Source organism: Alligator sinensis, unplaced genomic scaffold, assembly GCF_000455745.1.
Source record: "Alligator sinensis unplaced genomic scaffold, ASM45574v1 scaffold592_1, whole genome shotgun sequence".
Taxonomy (NCBI): Eukaryota; Metazoa; Chordata; order Crocodylia; family Alligatoridae; genus Alligator; species Alligator sinensis.
Genome location: NW_005842214.1, coordinates 853,343 through 865,865, shown reverse-complemented (window position 1 = coordinate 865,865; position 12,523 = coordinate 853,343). Strand labels below are relative to the sequence as shown.

At 50.6% G+C, this 12,523-nt stretch overlaps 1 protein-coding gene across 11 annotated transcripts in view; it reads left to right on the top strand.

Annotated features, from left to right (window-relative positions):
* The window catches only part of DGKZ (diacylglycerol kinase zeta), an 88,855-nt gene that overhangs the window by 57,906 nt on the left and 18,426 nt on the right, over nt 1-12,523 (top strand). For 8 of the 11 annotated variants that reach the window (XM_025207965.1, XM_025207967.1, XM_025207960.1 and 5 more), the window contains 12 exons: nt 1,600-1,668; nt 2,195-2,266; nt 2,577-2,693; nt 2,793-2,864; nt 3,369-3,464; nt 3,718-3,800; nt 4,630-4,690; nt 5,876-5,989; nt 9,811-9,951; nt 10,857-10,935; nt 11,345-11,400; nt 12,340-12,402. In XM_025207965.1, the coding sequence (XP_025063750.1) occupies nt 1,600-1,668; nt 2,195-2,266; nt 2,577-2,693; nt 2,793-2,864; nt 3,369-3,464; nt 3,718-3,800; nt 4,630-4,690; nt 5,876-5,989; nt 9,811-9,951; nt 10,857-10,935; nt 11,345-11,400; nt 12,340-12,402 (1,023 nt within the window). The remainder of the gene's footprint in view (nt 1-1,599; nt 1,669-2,194; nt 2,267-2,576; nt 2,694-2,792; nt 2,865-3,368; nt 3,465-3,717; nt 3,801-4,629; nt 4,691-5,875; nt 5,990-9,810; nt 9,952-10,856; nt 10,936-11,344; nt 11,401-12,339; nt 12,403-12,523) is intronic. The other 3 variants (XM_025207962.1, XM_025207963.1, XM_025207961.1) reach the window with 3 other exon arrangements.

Genomic DNA, 12,523 nt, shown 5'->3' with positions numbered 1-12,523 from the left:
CTCGTTGGCGAACTGTCGGCTTGTGTGGATGTGGCACTACCCGTGATTGGGAGTGGGGTGGGGTGGGGTGAGCATGATGAGTTATGTGGAGCTGTGTGTGTCTTCCCAGCAAACACCACAAGCTTGGCAGTGTTGCGTTTTTGCCTTCTTCATCTGTGCTCAAGATTGCAAACCCCTCCAGTGCTTCTCCGCTCACCGTGAACTGAGCTGGGCATCTGTTTTTTCCCAATGGGGATTTTCTTACTTCCTTTGATATCTTTATTCAGTTTTCTTGTTGCGGTTATGTGCCTGTTCAGAGGCACTAACAGACTTTTGGCAAAGATGCAGTTTGTGGTAAGAGGAACAGTTCAGACTTGCTGCACTCCTCTTCCGTTTATTCATTTTAATTGTGTGCGCATCAGCGCTGGCCTGTGCAGAAAGTTCAGCCTCTCTAGTTTGTCTACTGCCCACCCTCTGGATTTCCCTGTTTTGCACACTGGCTCCCATTTCCTTTTCTGGGAGAGCAGCTTTGGTGGTCCGCACATGTGAATGGTACTCTTGCTGCAGGATTGAAGGGGAACTTTATGGGCCAGAATCCCCCTTCTGGGGAATAGACTCTATCCTAGGAGTGCTTGGGTTAACCTGGCTGCAGACAAGTTCCTTAAGGACATAGTTGTCTGGTGCTGTCCTGAGTGAGGACTAGTCGGCACACACAAGCTGCCTCAGTTTACATTGCATTGCTTTAGTTATTTCAGTGTAACTTGTGTATGCTGATTAAGTATATCTGTTTAGAATCGCATGATAGCCAGCTAAAGCAGTATAAGCTGGGTTTAGCTGGTAGAGATGGGATGAAAAAGAAGTGTGGGCTGGTTTAACTAAATCAGCACTCTGTATTGTTCTGGCTTTAAGTCAGCCTTGTGTGTAAGTCAACCTCACGTTTTCAGGTTCTGTTTTAAGAAAAATAGCTTTTTCCCTGACTATGACAATATTCTATGTAAACATGTTACATGTTTCTGCAAGTGTCGACTGAAAAATAGCAGGATGATTGCCTGATTGTGGAGGCCTGGTTGTAGGCCAATGCTACATAGAAGCTGAGCGTGGTTATTACGGTTCTTTTTGAGCTATAAAAAAAGTTTGAGTTGTGCATAGAACATTTTGGCAAAGGACACATTCAGTTGTATCAGCCCAACCTGACCATAGGTAGTAACTGGCTGCTGCCTTCATTCCATTTGCTTTTGAGACTGAAAACCAGTTGAGATGCTGCAAGGAACCATGGTTATTTGGTTAAAATCAGCTCTAATGTAGTACAACAATGTTCCAGGCTTGGGTTTCTCCTGAGGATTATTAAGATTTAGGGTAGAATGCAAGGGCCCTTGCATCTCTCAGAGATCTTTGTGTGGGCCCTTGTCTTCTGTGGCCCAGAGCTGAGTGCAGATTGAGGTGAACCTCTCCATGGCTGCTTTGGGAAGTTCATAGGGACTCCTGCATTCCCCCCTCAAAGCTAAAGAAAATACAAGGGAGAAATGGTCTGGGTGCTGGCCTAAGAGAGTACTGACTAGGTCCTGTGTGTACATCTCTCTGCCTTTTCTTTGAACCTGGCCTGTTTCTTTTCCCCTTTAGCCTGCAATTGTACGACATCACTGGGTACACCGTAGACGCCAGGAAGGGAAGTGCCGGCAGTGTGGAAAGGTGAGAAGGGCTCTTGCTGCTCCCTCAGCCTGAAAAGGAGCTGAAGTCAGATATGCTGGGAAAGATGACTTATCTAGGGTCCATAGGAAAGAATCCCACAGTCCCTCCTGGGAACAGCTTCCAGCTTCCTTAAAGCCACTACTCTTAACTCTTCCCCTGCAGAGCCTGCCAGTGGCAGGGAGTGGAGTAGTTGTGAACACCCAATAGATTATGATCCCCAGGTTCACCCAATCTTGGGATCCCCATACAGATTTGGACTCGCAGTGAATCCAATCAGTTCTGAAGACTCCCCACTCCTCCCCAGACTCCTGGGCTAGGGCCTTCCTTGGCTTCCAAGGACAACTGCTGGAGCACATTGGACATCCCTGTCCATGGCCCTGGCATTGGGAAGCCATCTGGTTGAGACCTTGGGCACATTGACTGACTCTTGCAGCAAGCATTTGCCCTTCCTGTCAAGCCTCTGTTCCCCTTCAGTGGGCACCTCGTTGCAAGAGCTGCTCAGAGCTCTTCCTTTGTCCTTCCTTAGGGTTTCCAGCAGAAGTTTGCCTTCCACAGCAAGGAGATTGTGGCCATCAGCTGCTCCTGGTGTAAGCAAGCGGTGAGTACAGTCCTGCCATTTGCACCCATATATGCTTTGGTGACCCCTGATTGCTATGCAGATTTCAAACATGAGCCAGGAGCTCTGTCAGTGCTCATGACCTGTTCCCTACAGCACCTCTTAGTCAGAGAGGCTGGAATTGCTGCAGTTGCTAGGAGCTCACCTCATCCAGGTCCCCTGCCCCCTTCTCTCCTGTTGGGAGCCTGGCCATGAATAGGTTTCAGGAGTGGGAGGTGCTGCATGCATTGAAAGTAGGGCATTCCAGGCCATGCCCAAGCAACTGAGCAGCCATGTTCTCTCTCCCTCTTAGTACCACAGTAAGGTGTCATGCTTCATGCTGCAACATATCGAGGAACCCTGCTCACTGGGGGCTCATGCTGCTGTTGTTGTCCCACCCACCTGGATCCTGCGTGTCCGGCGCCCCCAGGTGAGTCTCTCCCATGGAATTCTCTCTCTTGTTTAATTCACTGACTCCTGCTTGGCCAGCAGCTCTTGATGTGGGTTTTTTTTTTCTTTCCTTCACTAGAATCCATTGAAGTCCAGTAAGAAGAAGAAGAGGGCATCGTTCAAGAGGAAATCCAGCAAAAAGGGACCCGAGGTCAGAGAGCAGGGCCAGAGTGACTGGAAATGGGCAGGACTGAAGAGAAGTGGGAAGGCTGAGGGCAGAAATGGGAGCTGGGGCAGGCAGTGTGCTAGATGGAGGAGGGTGTGAGCTGTGACATGGAGCTGAGTAGCATGAAGTGGAGGGAGGGTACTGGGACATAAGCAGCATTTAGATTGGCAGGGCTGGGATCTCAAGTGGTGTTGAAAAGAAGAGGGAAAAAAGGTGGGGGTGGATCTTTGTGGAAGGACAAAGACCAGTACAGGGCCCTGTAGCTGGATCCCTCTGGGCTCAGGGGTGGTATAGTGCATTGTGGGCCCCATGTCTAGATGCTGCTGTGCCTGAGGACTGGGAGAGCGCATCGCAGTGCCAGGGTCCCAAGGGTGGCTGGGAGGTTCAGTGTCTCCTCTCTAGCTCCCAAGCTTCATGATGTAGGGTTCAGTCAGAGGTGGGAGTTGGTATTTCCCCAGTTTGTTAATGGGATTCTGGTGTCTCTTGCAGGAGGGGCGATGGAAACCCTTCGTTATCAAGCCCATGCCAGCACCGCTCATGAAGCCCCTCCTGGTGTTTGTGAACCCCAAAAGTGGGGGCAATCAGGTAGAGCCTTGTCCTGTGTGCCCCTGGGAATCCAGCCCCATGGAGCCATCCTGTCCCAGCCTCTGAGAAGCCAGTGTTTAGCGGTGTCTCAGCTGTGAAAACAGGAGCAGCTTGTGTGGTGCCAGCCTTACTCACTGGCATCCTGTCCCCCAGCCAGGCCTTGCCTGACTCATCAGAACTCCAGATTCCTATTTCCCCCACAGTCCCCATGGGGTTCTCCATGTCCTCACTCAAATCGTTGTCATTCTCTTAGGGAGCCAAGATCATCCAGTCCTTCATGTGGTATCTCAATCCCCGGCAAGTCTTCGACCTCAGCCAGGGCGGCCCTAAGGAAGCGTAAGTACCAGCTTCAGCAGGCCTGTCCCCCCTGCCTGCAGAATCTCTCCCAGGGGCCTTTGGGCCCTTCCTCCCCAGCTGGCAAGGGGCTGCTCTAGGGAAAGGCCCCTGTCAGGGCACTGTGTGGCTGGGCATCCAGTGCAGGCTTAGTGCCAAGGAAATGTCTCTAGGGTCTGATCTTCCAGCTAGTTCAGACTCTAATGCTTCCTAGAGGAAGGTTGGTCTAATGCTTGAGGCACAGGGCTGGGAGCCAGGATACTGGAGTTTTATTCCCAGCTTGTTGGGTGACCTAGGGCAATTCCTGTCATCTCCCTGTGCCTCAGTTTCCCCATCTGCACAATGGAGGCAGTGATGCTAACCTGCTTCCCTGGTTGGTAGGGTGATCGTCTACCCAGTTTTCCTGGGACAGTCCTGGATTTTAGAGGCCAGTCCCAGGCATGGGGCACAGATTAAAATGAGTGTCCTGGGCATGGGGCACAGTCTGGTGGGGAAAGGAAATGGGCATAGTTCCCCAGGAAGTTAGCTGGGTAGGCTGCCTGTTGCAGCATGCTGCTCCACCTCTGCCTCTCCCTGCAGCAAGCCGCTGACTTGGGAGGGAGAGAGGAAGGAGAGGGTGAGGGGGGCAGTATTTCCAACTGGGACAGATGGTCACCCCACTGGTTGGGGGCCTGGGAAAGTTAACCCAGTGTTGCATGTGGAGTGCCCTGTGCAACATGGGTAGTTGGGAGACTTACACGGGGTTGCAGGCTTTCCTTCTGGAAAGAGCCTAACTGACCACTATAGCTCTTCGGTGTATCAGTGACCCCCTCTCTTTGCTGCTCCCCTGCAGGCTGGAGATGTACCGGAAGGTACACAACCTCCGCATCCTGGCATGTGGTGGGGATGGCACGGTGAGTTGTCCCAACCTCTCAGCTTTCACTGCTGTCATGGGGATTTAGCCTTTCTTCAGGCCCCATTGCCCTCTAAGGAGAGGTGGCAGCTCCTTCCGGGGGTGTCAAACACCTTTGTCCCCACCATCCTGTCCCAGGCTAGATGTAGATGTAGACCATAGGGATCATGGGCCATATCCAGACCTACCTCCAGCAGCAGGGCAAGTATCAGCAGTGTTAACCACTGAAAATTTCCAAGCTGCAGAGATTAACGTACCCACCTCTTGCAGACAGACATTCCTAGTGGGGCTTTATATGCCAAAATTAAGTGCCAAGTTCCATCCCCACTTACCCTGTTTCCAAATCCCTGGCTTCCTCAGTAGCCCCACATGCCAGATGATGTGGCTCCATGAGACGCATCCAGCCCACCGGGCATAGCTTTGACACCGCTAATCTAATCCAAAATTGGGCAATGTGGCCCCACTGAATCTCCGTGAAGCTCTGTCATTAGAGATGTGGGTTCCAGCATGCAATGTTCCATCTCCATCTGAGCACCTAGCTGTAGGGTGGACTGGGACCTATTCATTTTCAGGACTATATCTCCATATCAGAGGGGAGGATGGCTGCTGTCATTGCTTCCTTTTTAATGCTATTTATGCAAGCCCTGGTGCTCCTGACCAGGTGCTAACGTAACCCTCAGCTAAGCAAAGTTTGGCAGCCAGAGCCCAGGATCCCCCCCCAAACTTTACCTCTGTCTCTGGAAGATTAACCCTGCCTTCCAGGTTAAGTACCGAGAAGCACTTGTTCCCCCTTTGCAGCAGAAGCATTGGGATGCTTGACTGCAGGAGCCCTGATGGAATCTGGGTTGCAGGGCTCAATACAAGTATGACTGCTATGAAGGTGCTGGAATTGGGGTGGGGTGCGCTGAGCGATGCTAAACACTGGGGAAGCTTCCTGCCATGGTCAGGGTTACGCCAGTTCTGCTTTGGGACAGGCTAGACCTGTCTTAAAATGGTGGGACTTGTGATTTTCCTCAGGCTATAGAACAGAAAGCTTCTGAAATGGCTTAGGGACTGGGGTTGCCCCCAGCCTCCATGTTCTTCTCTGCTCTCGCTGTACCTAATGCTTTCTGCTCTCTTGAGTTGATCAGCTCACAGCAGCTGGTAATCTCAGGGCGCTTCTTAGGTGCCTTACTTGTTTGAGCAGGTGGGCTGGATCCTTTCCATCCTAGACCAGTTGCGCCTGAACCCTCCTCCTCCTGTAGCCATCCTGCCTCTGGGGACTGGAAACGACTTGGCCAGGACACTGAACTGGGGCGGGGTAAGTGACACAGAGGAAGGGGAGGGAAAGGGTACCTGCAGAGGGAGATGCAGGGAGCACTTAGCACACAGCTGCTCCATGGCAGTGCTGGCTCTTTAAGCACAGTTTGGCAGAAGCAAGGAGAGAGCTGAGCCACAAGGGGTGGGGGAGCTGAGAGCTTTTCTCTGACTTGGAGAAGTTTTCCACCCTTGCTATAAGATAGGTCATACCTAAGAGCTCCCAGCCGAGGAAGTGAGAGCAGTGTGGAGCAAGTGTTGTTGGGTGTAGGAAAGATTGCATGTGATGTCTGGCATAAATGCGGCAGAAGTCTAGGAGCGGGCCTTGATTGACACATAGGGTGCCCTCTCATGTGCATATCACCCAGGGGCCCAGCCCTAAGCAAATTCACTTTTGTCCCACAGATGACATCAGCTATAAATGGGGAATCTGCCCCTTGGTGGCAGGTAACTCAGAGCTCAACCTGGCATATCTGCTGCAGGGTGGTGGGTCTATGCCAGGGTAGGGGCTATGCCAGGGTGCACATCAGCCCAGATCTCCCTCACTGGGCAAAATTCTTGTCACCCATTACCCCACCTATTAACTGTGTGGGATGGTGGGCAACCTGTTCCCCACTTGCAGAGTAACGCCCAGAGGTTCTCTAGGAAGCATTTCTGTAAGCAGAGAAAGCTGGGGTTCCCCACTTGCAGAGACATGCCCTGTGGAATCTCCGGGGGGCATTTTTCTAAAAGGGGAAAGCCAGGCAGGCATGTCTGGGGCTTGAGGGGCTCAATCCTGCATGGGAATCCCTGGGATGCACAGAATCCGGCCCCTCAAGGCTCAGGAGTACCTGCTTGGGATGACTGGAGACCACGGGCTGCCTGCACCAGCATGCAATGTTCCATCTCCATCTGAGCACCTAGCTGTAGGGTGGACTGGGACCTATTCATTTTCAGGACTATATCTCCATATCAGAGGGGAGGATGGCTGCTGTCATTGCTTCCTTTTTAATGCTATTTATGCAAGCCCTGGTGCTCCTGACCAGGTGCTAACGTAACCCTCAGCTAAGCAAAGTTTGGCAGCCAGAGCCCAGGATCCCCCCCCAAACTTTACCTCTGTCTCTGGAAGATTAACCCTGCCTTCCAGGTTAAGTACCGAGAAGCACTTGTTCCCCCTTTGCAGCAGAAGCATTGGGATGCTTGACTGCAGGAGCCCTGATGGAATCTGGGTTGCAGGGCTCAATACAAGTATGACTGCTATGAAGGTGCTGGAATTGGGGTGGGGTGCGCTGAGCGATGCTAAACACTGGGGAAGCTTCCTGCCATGGTCAGGGTTACGCCAGTTCTGCTTTGGGACAGGCTAGACCTGTCTTAAAATGGTGGGACTTGTGATTTTCCTCAGGCTATAGAACAGAAAGCTTCTGAAATGGCTGAGGGACTGGGGTTGACCCCAGCCTCCATGTTCTTCTCTGCTCTCGCTGTACCTAATGCTTTCTGCTCTCTTGAGTTGATCAGCTCACAGCAGCTGGTAATCTCAGGGCGCTTCTTAGGTGCCTTACTTGTTTGAGCAGGTGGGCTGGATCCTTTCCATCCTAGACCAGTTGCGCCTGAACCCTCCTCCTCCTGTAGCCATCCTGCCTCTGGGGACTGGAAACGACTTGGCCAGGACACTGAACTGGGGCGGGGTAAGTGACACAGAGGAAGGGGAGGGAAAGGGTACCTGCAGAGGGAGATGCAGGGAGCACTTAGCACACAGCTGCTCCATGGCAGTGCTGGCTCTTTAAGCACAGTTTGGCAGAAGCAAGGAGAGAGCTGAGCCACAAGGGGTGGGGGAGCTGAGAGCTTTTCTCTGACTTGGAGAAGTTTTCCACCCTTGCTATAAGATAGGTCATACCTAAGAGCTCCCAGCCGAGGAAGTGAGAGCAGTGTGGAGCAAGTGTTGTTGGGTGTAGGAAAGATTGCATGTGATGTCTGGCATAAATGCGGCAGAAGTCTAGGAGCGGGCCTTGATTGACACATAGGGTGCCCTCTCATGTGCATATCACCCAGGGGCCCAGCCCTAAGCAAATTCACTTTTGTCCCACAGATGACATCAGCTATAAATGGGGAATCTGCCCCTTGGTGGCAGGTAACTCAGAGCTCAACCTGGCATATCTGCTGCAGGGTGGTGGGTCTATGCCAGGGTAGGGGCTATGCCAGGGTGCACATCAGCCCAGATCTCCCTCACTGGGCAAAATTCTTGTCACCCATTACCCCACCTATTAACTGTGTGGGATGGTGGGCAACCTGTTCCCCACTTGCAGAGTAACGCCCAGAGGTTCTCTAGGAAGCATTTCTGTAAGCAGAGAAAGCTGGGGTTCCCCACTTGCAGAGACATGCCCTGTGGAATCTCCGGGGGGCATTTTTCTAAAAGGGGAAAGCCAGGCAGGCATGTCTGGGGCTTGAGGGGCTCAATCCTGCATGGGAATCCCTGGGATGCACAGAATCCGGCCCCTCAAGGCTCAGGAGTACCTGCTTGGGATGACTGGAGACCACGGGCTGCCTGCACTCTCTGCCATAAAGCAAACAGACAGTTGCTACAATAAAGTAGCAGAAACTGCTACCACCTTTTGTCAGAGCCACAAATTTGGACATTTGTGGTGTGCAACAAATGGATTAGATGTCTGCTTGCTTTCCCTTTGTGCCGTCATAAAAATAATAATAATGACACAAGTGCAATGTTTTTTTGCACCCTTAGTGACCTAGACTAGCCCTGCTTATCCTGTGTCTCCACATGGTAGATTGGTTTAAATCTAAGCAATTTATGTCACAGATTTTAATTGTGACTGAAATCATCTATTTGACTCTTGTTTGGCATTTGTGCTTTTATTTTCTTAAAGGGATGTTGACTCTCTCTGGCTGGTACATTCAGCTACATTATTGCTATGCCTATTTGCTGAAGCAATTTATAGCTTACCAGACCTTTTTTTTTAAGGGTGTTTTTTTTCATTATGTTAGAAAATGGTAAATGACATGGTCCTTTTCTACTAAATGATGCTTCATTTTTATTTGTCTTTTGAATCAAGCAGCACTTGGATGGAAACTGGAATTCAAATAAAAATGCCCAAGCTAGCATTTTAATTTCTTTTTTTTAATCAGTTAAATAAAACAATCTTGAATTTACTGGATACACGAGGAACAAAAAAAGCAAGTTTATCAGAATGCTTTGCATTTAAAACCAACTGCTCTATTAAACAAAGGAAGTCTTATCTGTAGCTCCTGAACTGAATAGTTTGCTTCTGTTGGCCCCCCTCCTCAAATTTTTTGAATGAGTGGATCTCATCCTTTCATACCTCGTTTTTATTCAGAGCTTGAAAAAGGAAAGAAGCCAGGCTTTCCTGCTTTTTCATTTCTCAACTCTGAATGAACTAGTCAATGAACTGACCTAGTTGAGTAAACTGAAGCAAAGACATTGGTCTTTCTGCACATATAGAAGAGACTGTTGTTGTCAAAGCTGGGTTCACGCTTTGAACAGATTTTGGTTCCAGCTGCTTAGCTAATGATTTCCACTAGTTCAGTGTTTTAAAACTTGGGCAGCAAACATGTACTGTTTGAGTATTTTTATTTAATCTAAATTATTAGGCCTTCATGTGGGCTGTCTTAATTTCAAATTTAATTTTAAATGGGCTTATTTTTCAGTGGAAAGGTATTTAATTAAAGATTCATTATTTATATGTATTTTAAAATATCATTACCTTTTTGCCCCCTCGTGCTTTGCTCTGGGGCATGCTGACCCAGCCCCACTCCCCCTTCTTTCTGGGGACAATCCCAGCCTGTTGGCATATGGAGCTCTGCTTTGGCCCATAGGGTTATACAGACGAGCCCCTGTCAAAAATCCTGTCACATGTGGAGGATGGGAATATAGTGCAGCTTGACCGCTGGAATCTCCATGTGGAGCCAAACACTGAAGCAAGTCCTGAGGAGAAGGATGAAACAGCCACGGACAAGGTGAGACCCTTCCCCCTGCACGTGAGCTGTGCCCAGGCTTCCTGCCTCCTGGCAAGCATGTTTTGTCTGTCCCTAGCTCAGATGGGACTCAGCAATTAGTGGGCCAGTGTCCATCATCCCATTTGTCTATCTCCACCCCCTACCCCAAATTTTGGCATCCTCTTCTCACAGCTCAGTTAGCCTGTGGTGTATGGGGGAGTGGTAGCTGGAACTAAGATAATGCTGCAGGTCACCACAAGGATTTGATGAAGATTTTGCTGTAGGCACAAGGCATCTTCACAGGACTGTCCCCTTAGTGTAGAGAGTCGTGGTGGGAGCAGACAGCAAGCTAGTCACATCCCTGTCAGGAGAGGGGCTAAGCAGTTGGAATAACATTGGTGGAATGGAGACATCCCTGCTCCCTTGGGAAACTTTCTTTCCATCCCCTGAGGGCTCCTGAGCAGAAGGTCAAGAATTCATCATAGGCTTTCAGGAAAGCAGGACACACTGGCAAAGGACCCCCAGCTCCTGATGCATCTGGCATAGGAAAAACATCGCCTACACTACATTTGCCACCCTGTTTCATCTTGGGCAGTTATTTGGACTCAACATGTCACCCTGACTTCCTTTGTGGATGCTGAACCTGTTTCCATGCTGACCCTTTTGGGCAATTATCCTTTGGGCAACAGAAAGAGCTGCTCCATCCCTACCAACACATGGCTGTTGGGCTCATGGCTACCATTGTTTCCTGGGAAAGGAGGGAGGTCTCTTTCTCTCTCAGCTTTGCTCTGCTCACTGTGCTGGCCATGGCTCTCAGTGCATGGCTACCAGGTTGCCAGAGAAATGTGGCCTCTCTCTAGGGGTACATGCTTCTAGCAGAATCTCTCAGCAGTCACTGGCTTCACCTTCCTCTCCTTCTGTTTCAGCTTCCCCTTGATGTCTTCAATAACTATTTCAGCCTGGGCTTTGATGCACGTGTGACCCTAGAGTTTCACGAATCACGAGGTACTTAGGGGTGAGGCAGGGCTGTCTGGGACCCTCTGCAAAGCGTTAGGGCCAGGCCAGACCAGTGTGAGGAGAGTGAACAGCACACACCAACTTTGTATCCAAGGGCTCCTCCACCATGGGGGAGTAGACAAAAAAGGATGGCCAGGGAGATGTGGCAAGGGGAGAACTGGCTGGGAAGCAAATGGAGAGAAACAGGGTGGGGTCTGACTGGGCGATGTGTGCAAAACATATGTGAGCAGATGGAAGGGGTGGTGGGGGAGAGCCCACTTAGGAGCATGGAGGGAGGCAGCTGGAGAGGGCACAAGAGGGATGGCTGGCTCTGGAGCCAGTGAGGGCAGGGCAGACAGACAGCCAAGTTTGTCTGGGGAGTGAGTGAGTAATGCTGCTTCTTTCCTCCTTTCCCTAGAGGCCAATCCAGAGAAGTTCAACAGCCGGTTTCGGAATAAAATGTTCTACGCTGGGGTGAGTGTATGGCGCTCCAGGGAGATGAGCCCTGCCTGTCTCATCCCTGTCTACTCATAGTTGCTTCCCCAGCTGCTTTCTCTGGGCATCTGCATGAGGGGTGGGGCAGTGGGTAGCAGAACTGTAGGTCTTATCCTGCAGTAATTGCTTCAGCACCTCTTTGAACTCCTCATCCCTGTACTGAGGGACACTCAGACTCAAACCAGAATCCCAGACAGGACCTCCCTAGGGTTCTATAGCAAGCAACTCTCCTTTTGCATTGTGACATGGGAGGCCTCTGCACATACAATCCCCAATTGCTTTAGCCGTTTTGCAGCTCTGTCCCATTGCAGCCCCCTGGCTGTGTAGCTCTCTGTGCTACTAGATCCATTATTCCAGACTGAGTAGGATCCATTGTTGTTTTGTGCCCTCTCAGACCCAGTTCATGTCAGGAGGCTGGTGCCTTGCTTCCCTATTCATAGAGCCTAAGACCAGAAGGGACCGTTACAATCACTTTGTCTGACCTTTTGCATTCCATAGGCCATAGGATTTCACCTGTTCTTTTCCCTTTATTAGCCCAAATAAGTTTGTTTCACCCTGTTTCCTCACAACCAGAGAAGCCAGTTGCATTTTGTGACACTAATCAGAAAGACCCTGGTCCTAGAACACAGCTGGTCCCAGAAGCCAGGACCAGGCAAGGGGGCTGTGAACTGAGACTGAAATGCCTCGGCAGAGCTGTGAGGTGTCCAGTGGCCTGTATTATGTGGTGGCGGGGGGGGAATGGGCCGATCAAAGCCAAGGTGCCTTGGACTGGAAGAGGATTTGCCTAATGTTGGCAGCTGAAGGGGCTTGGCATGACACTCAGTAACATCTGATGGGCCTGTGCAATCCAGCCACATTCCTGGTCTCCACTCAGCCATGGAGTCTCTAGGAACTAACCTTGTGTCTTGTGTTTGGCAGACGGCATTTTCTGATTTTCTTACTGGGAGCTCCAAAGACTTGGCAAAGCACGTCAAACTGGTGGTGAGTGTCTGCATGGGGTGAACAAGGGAGCACGAGGAATTTGTACACAAGCAGAGTTGCTCCTTTAAGAGCATGGGTGTACTTGTGGGTGAGAGGGCATTCCTTGAGAGCACCCTGGAGG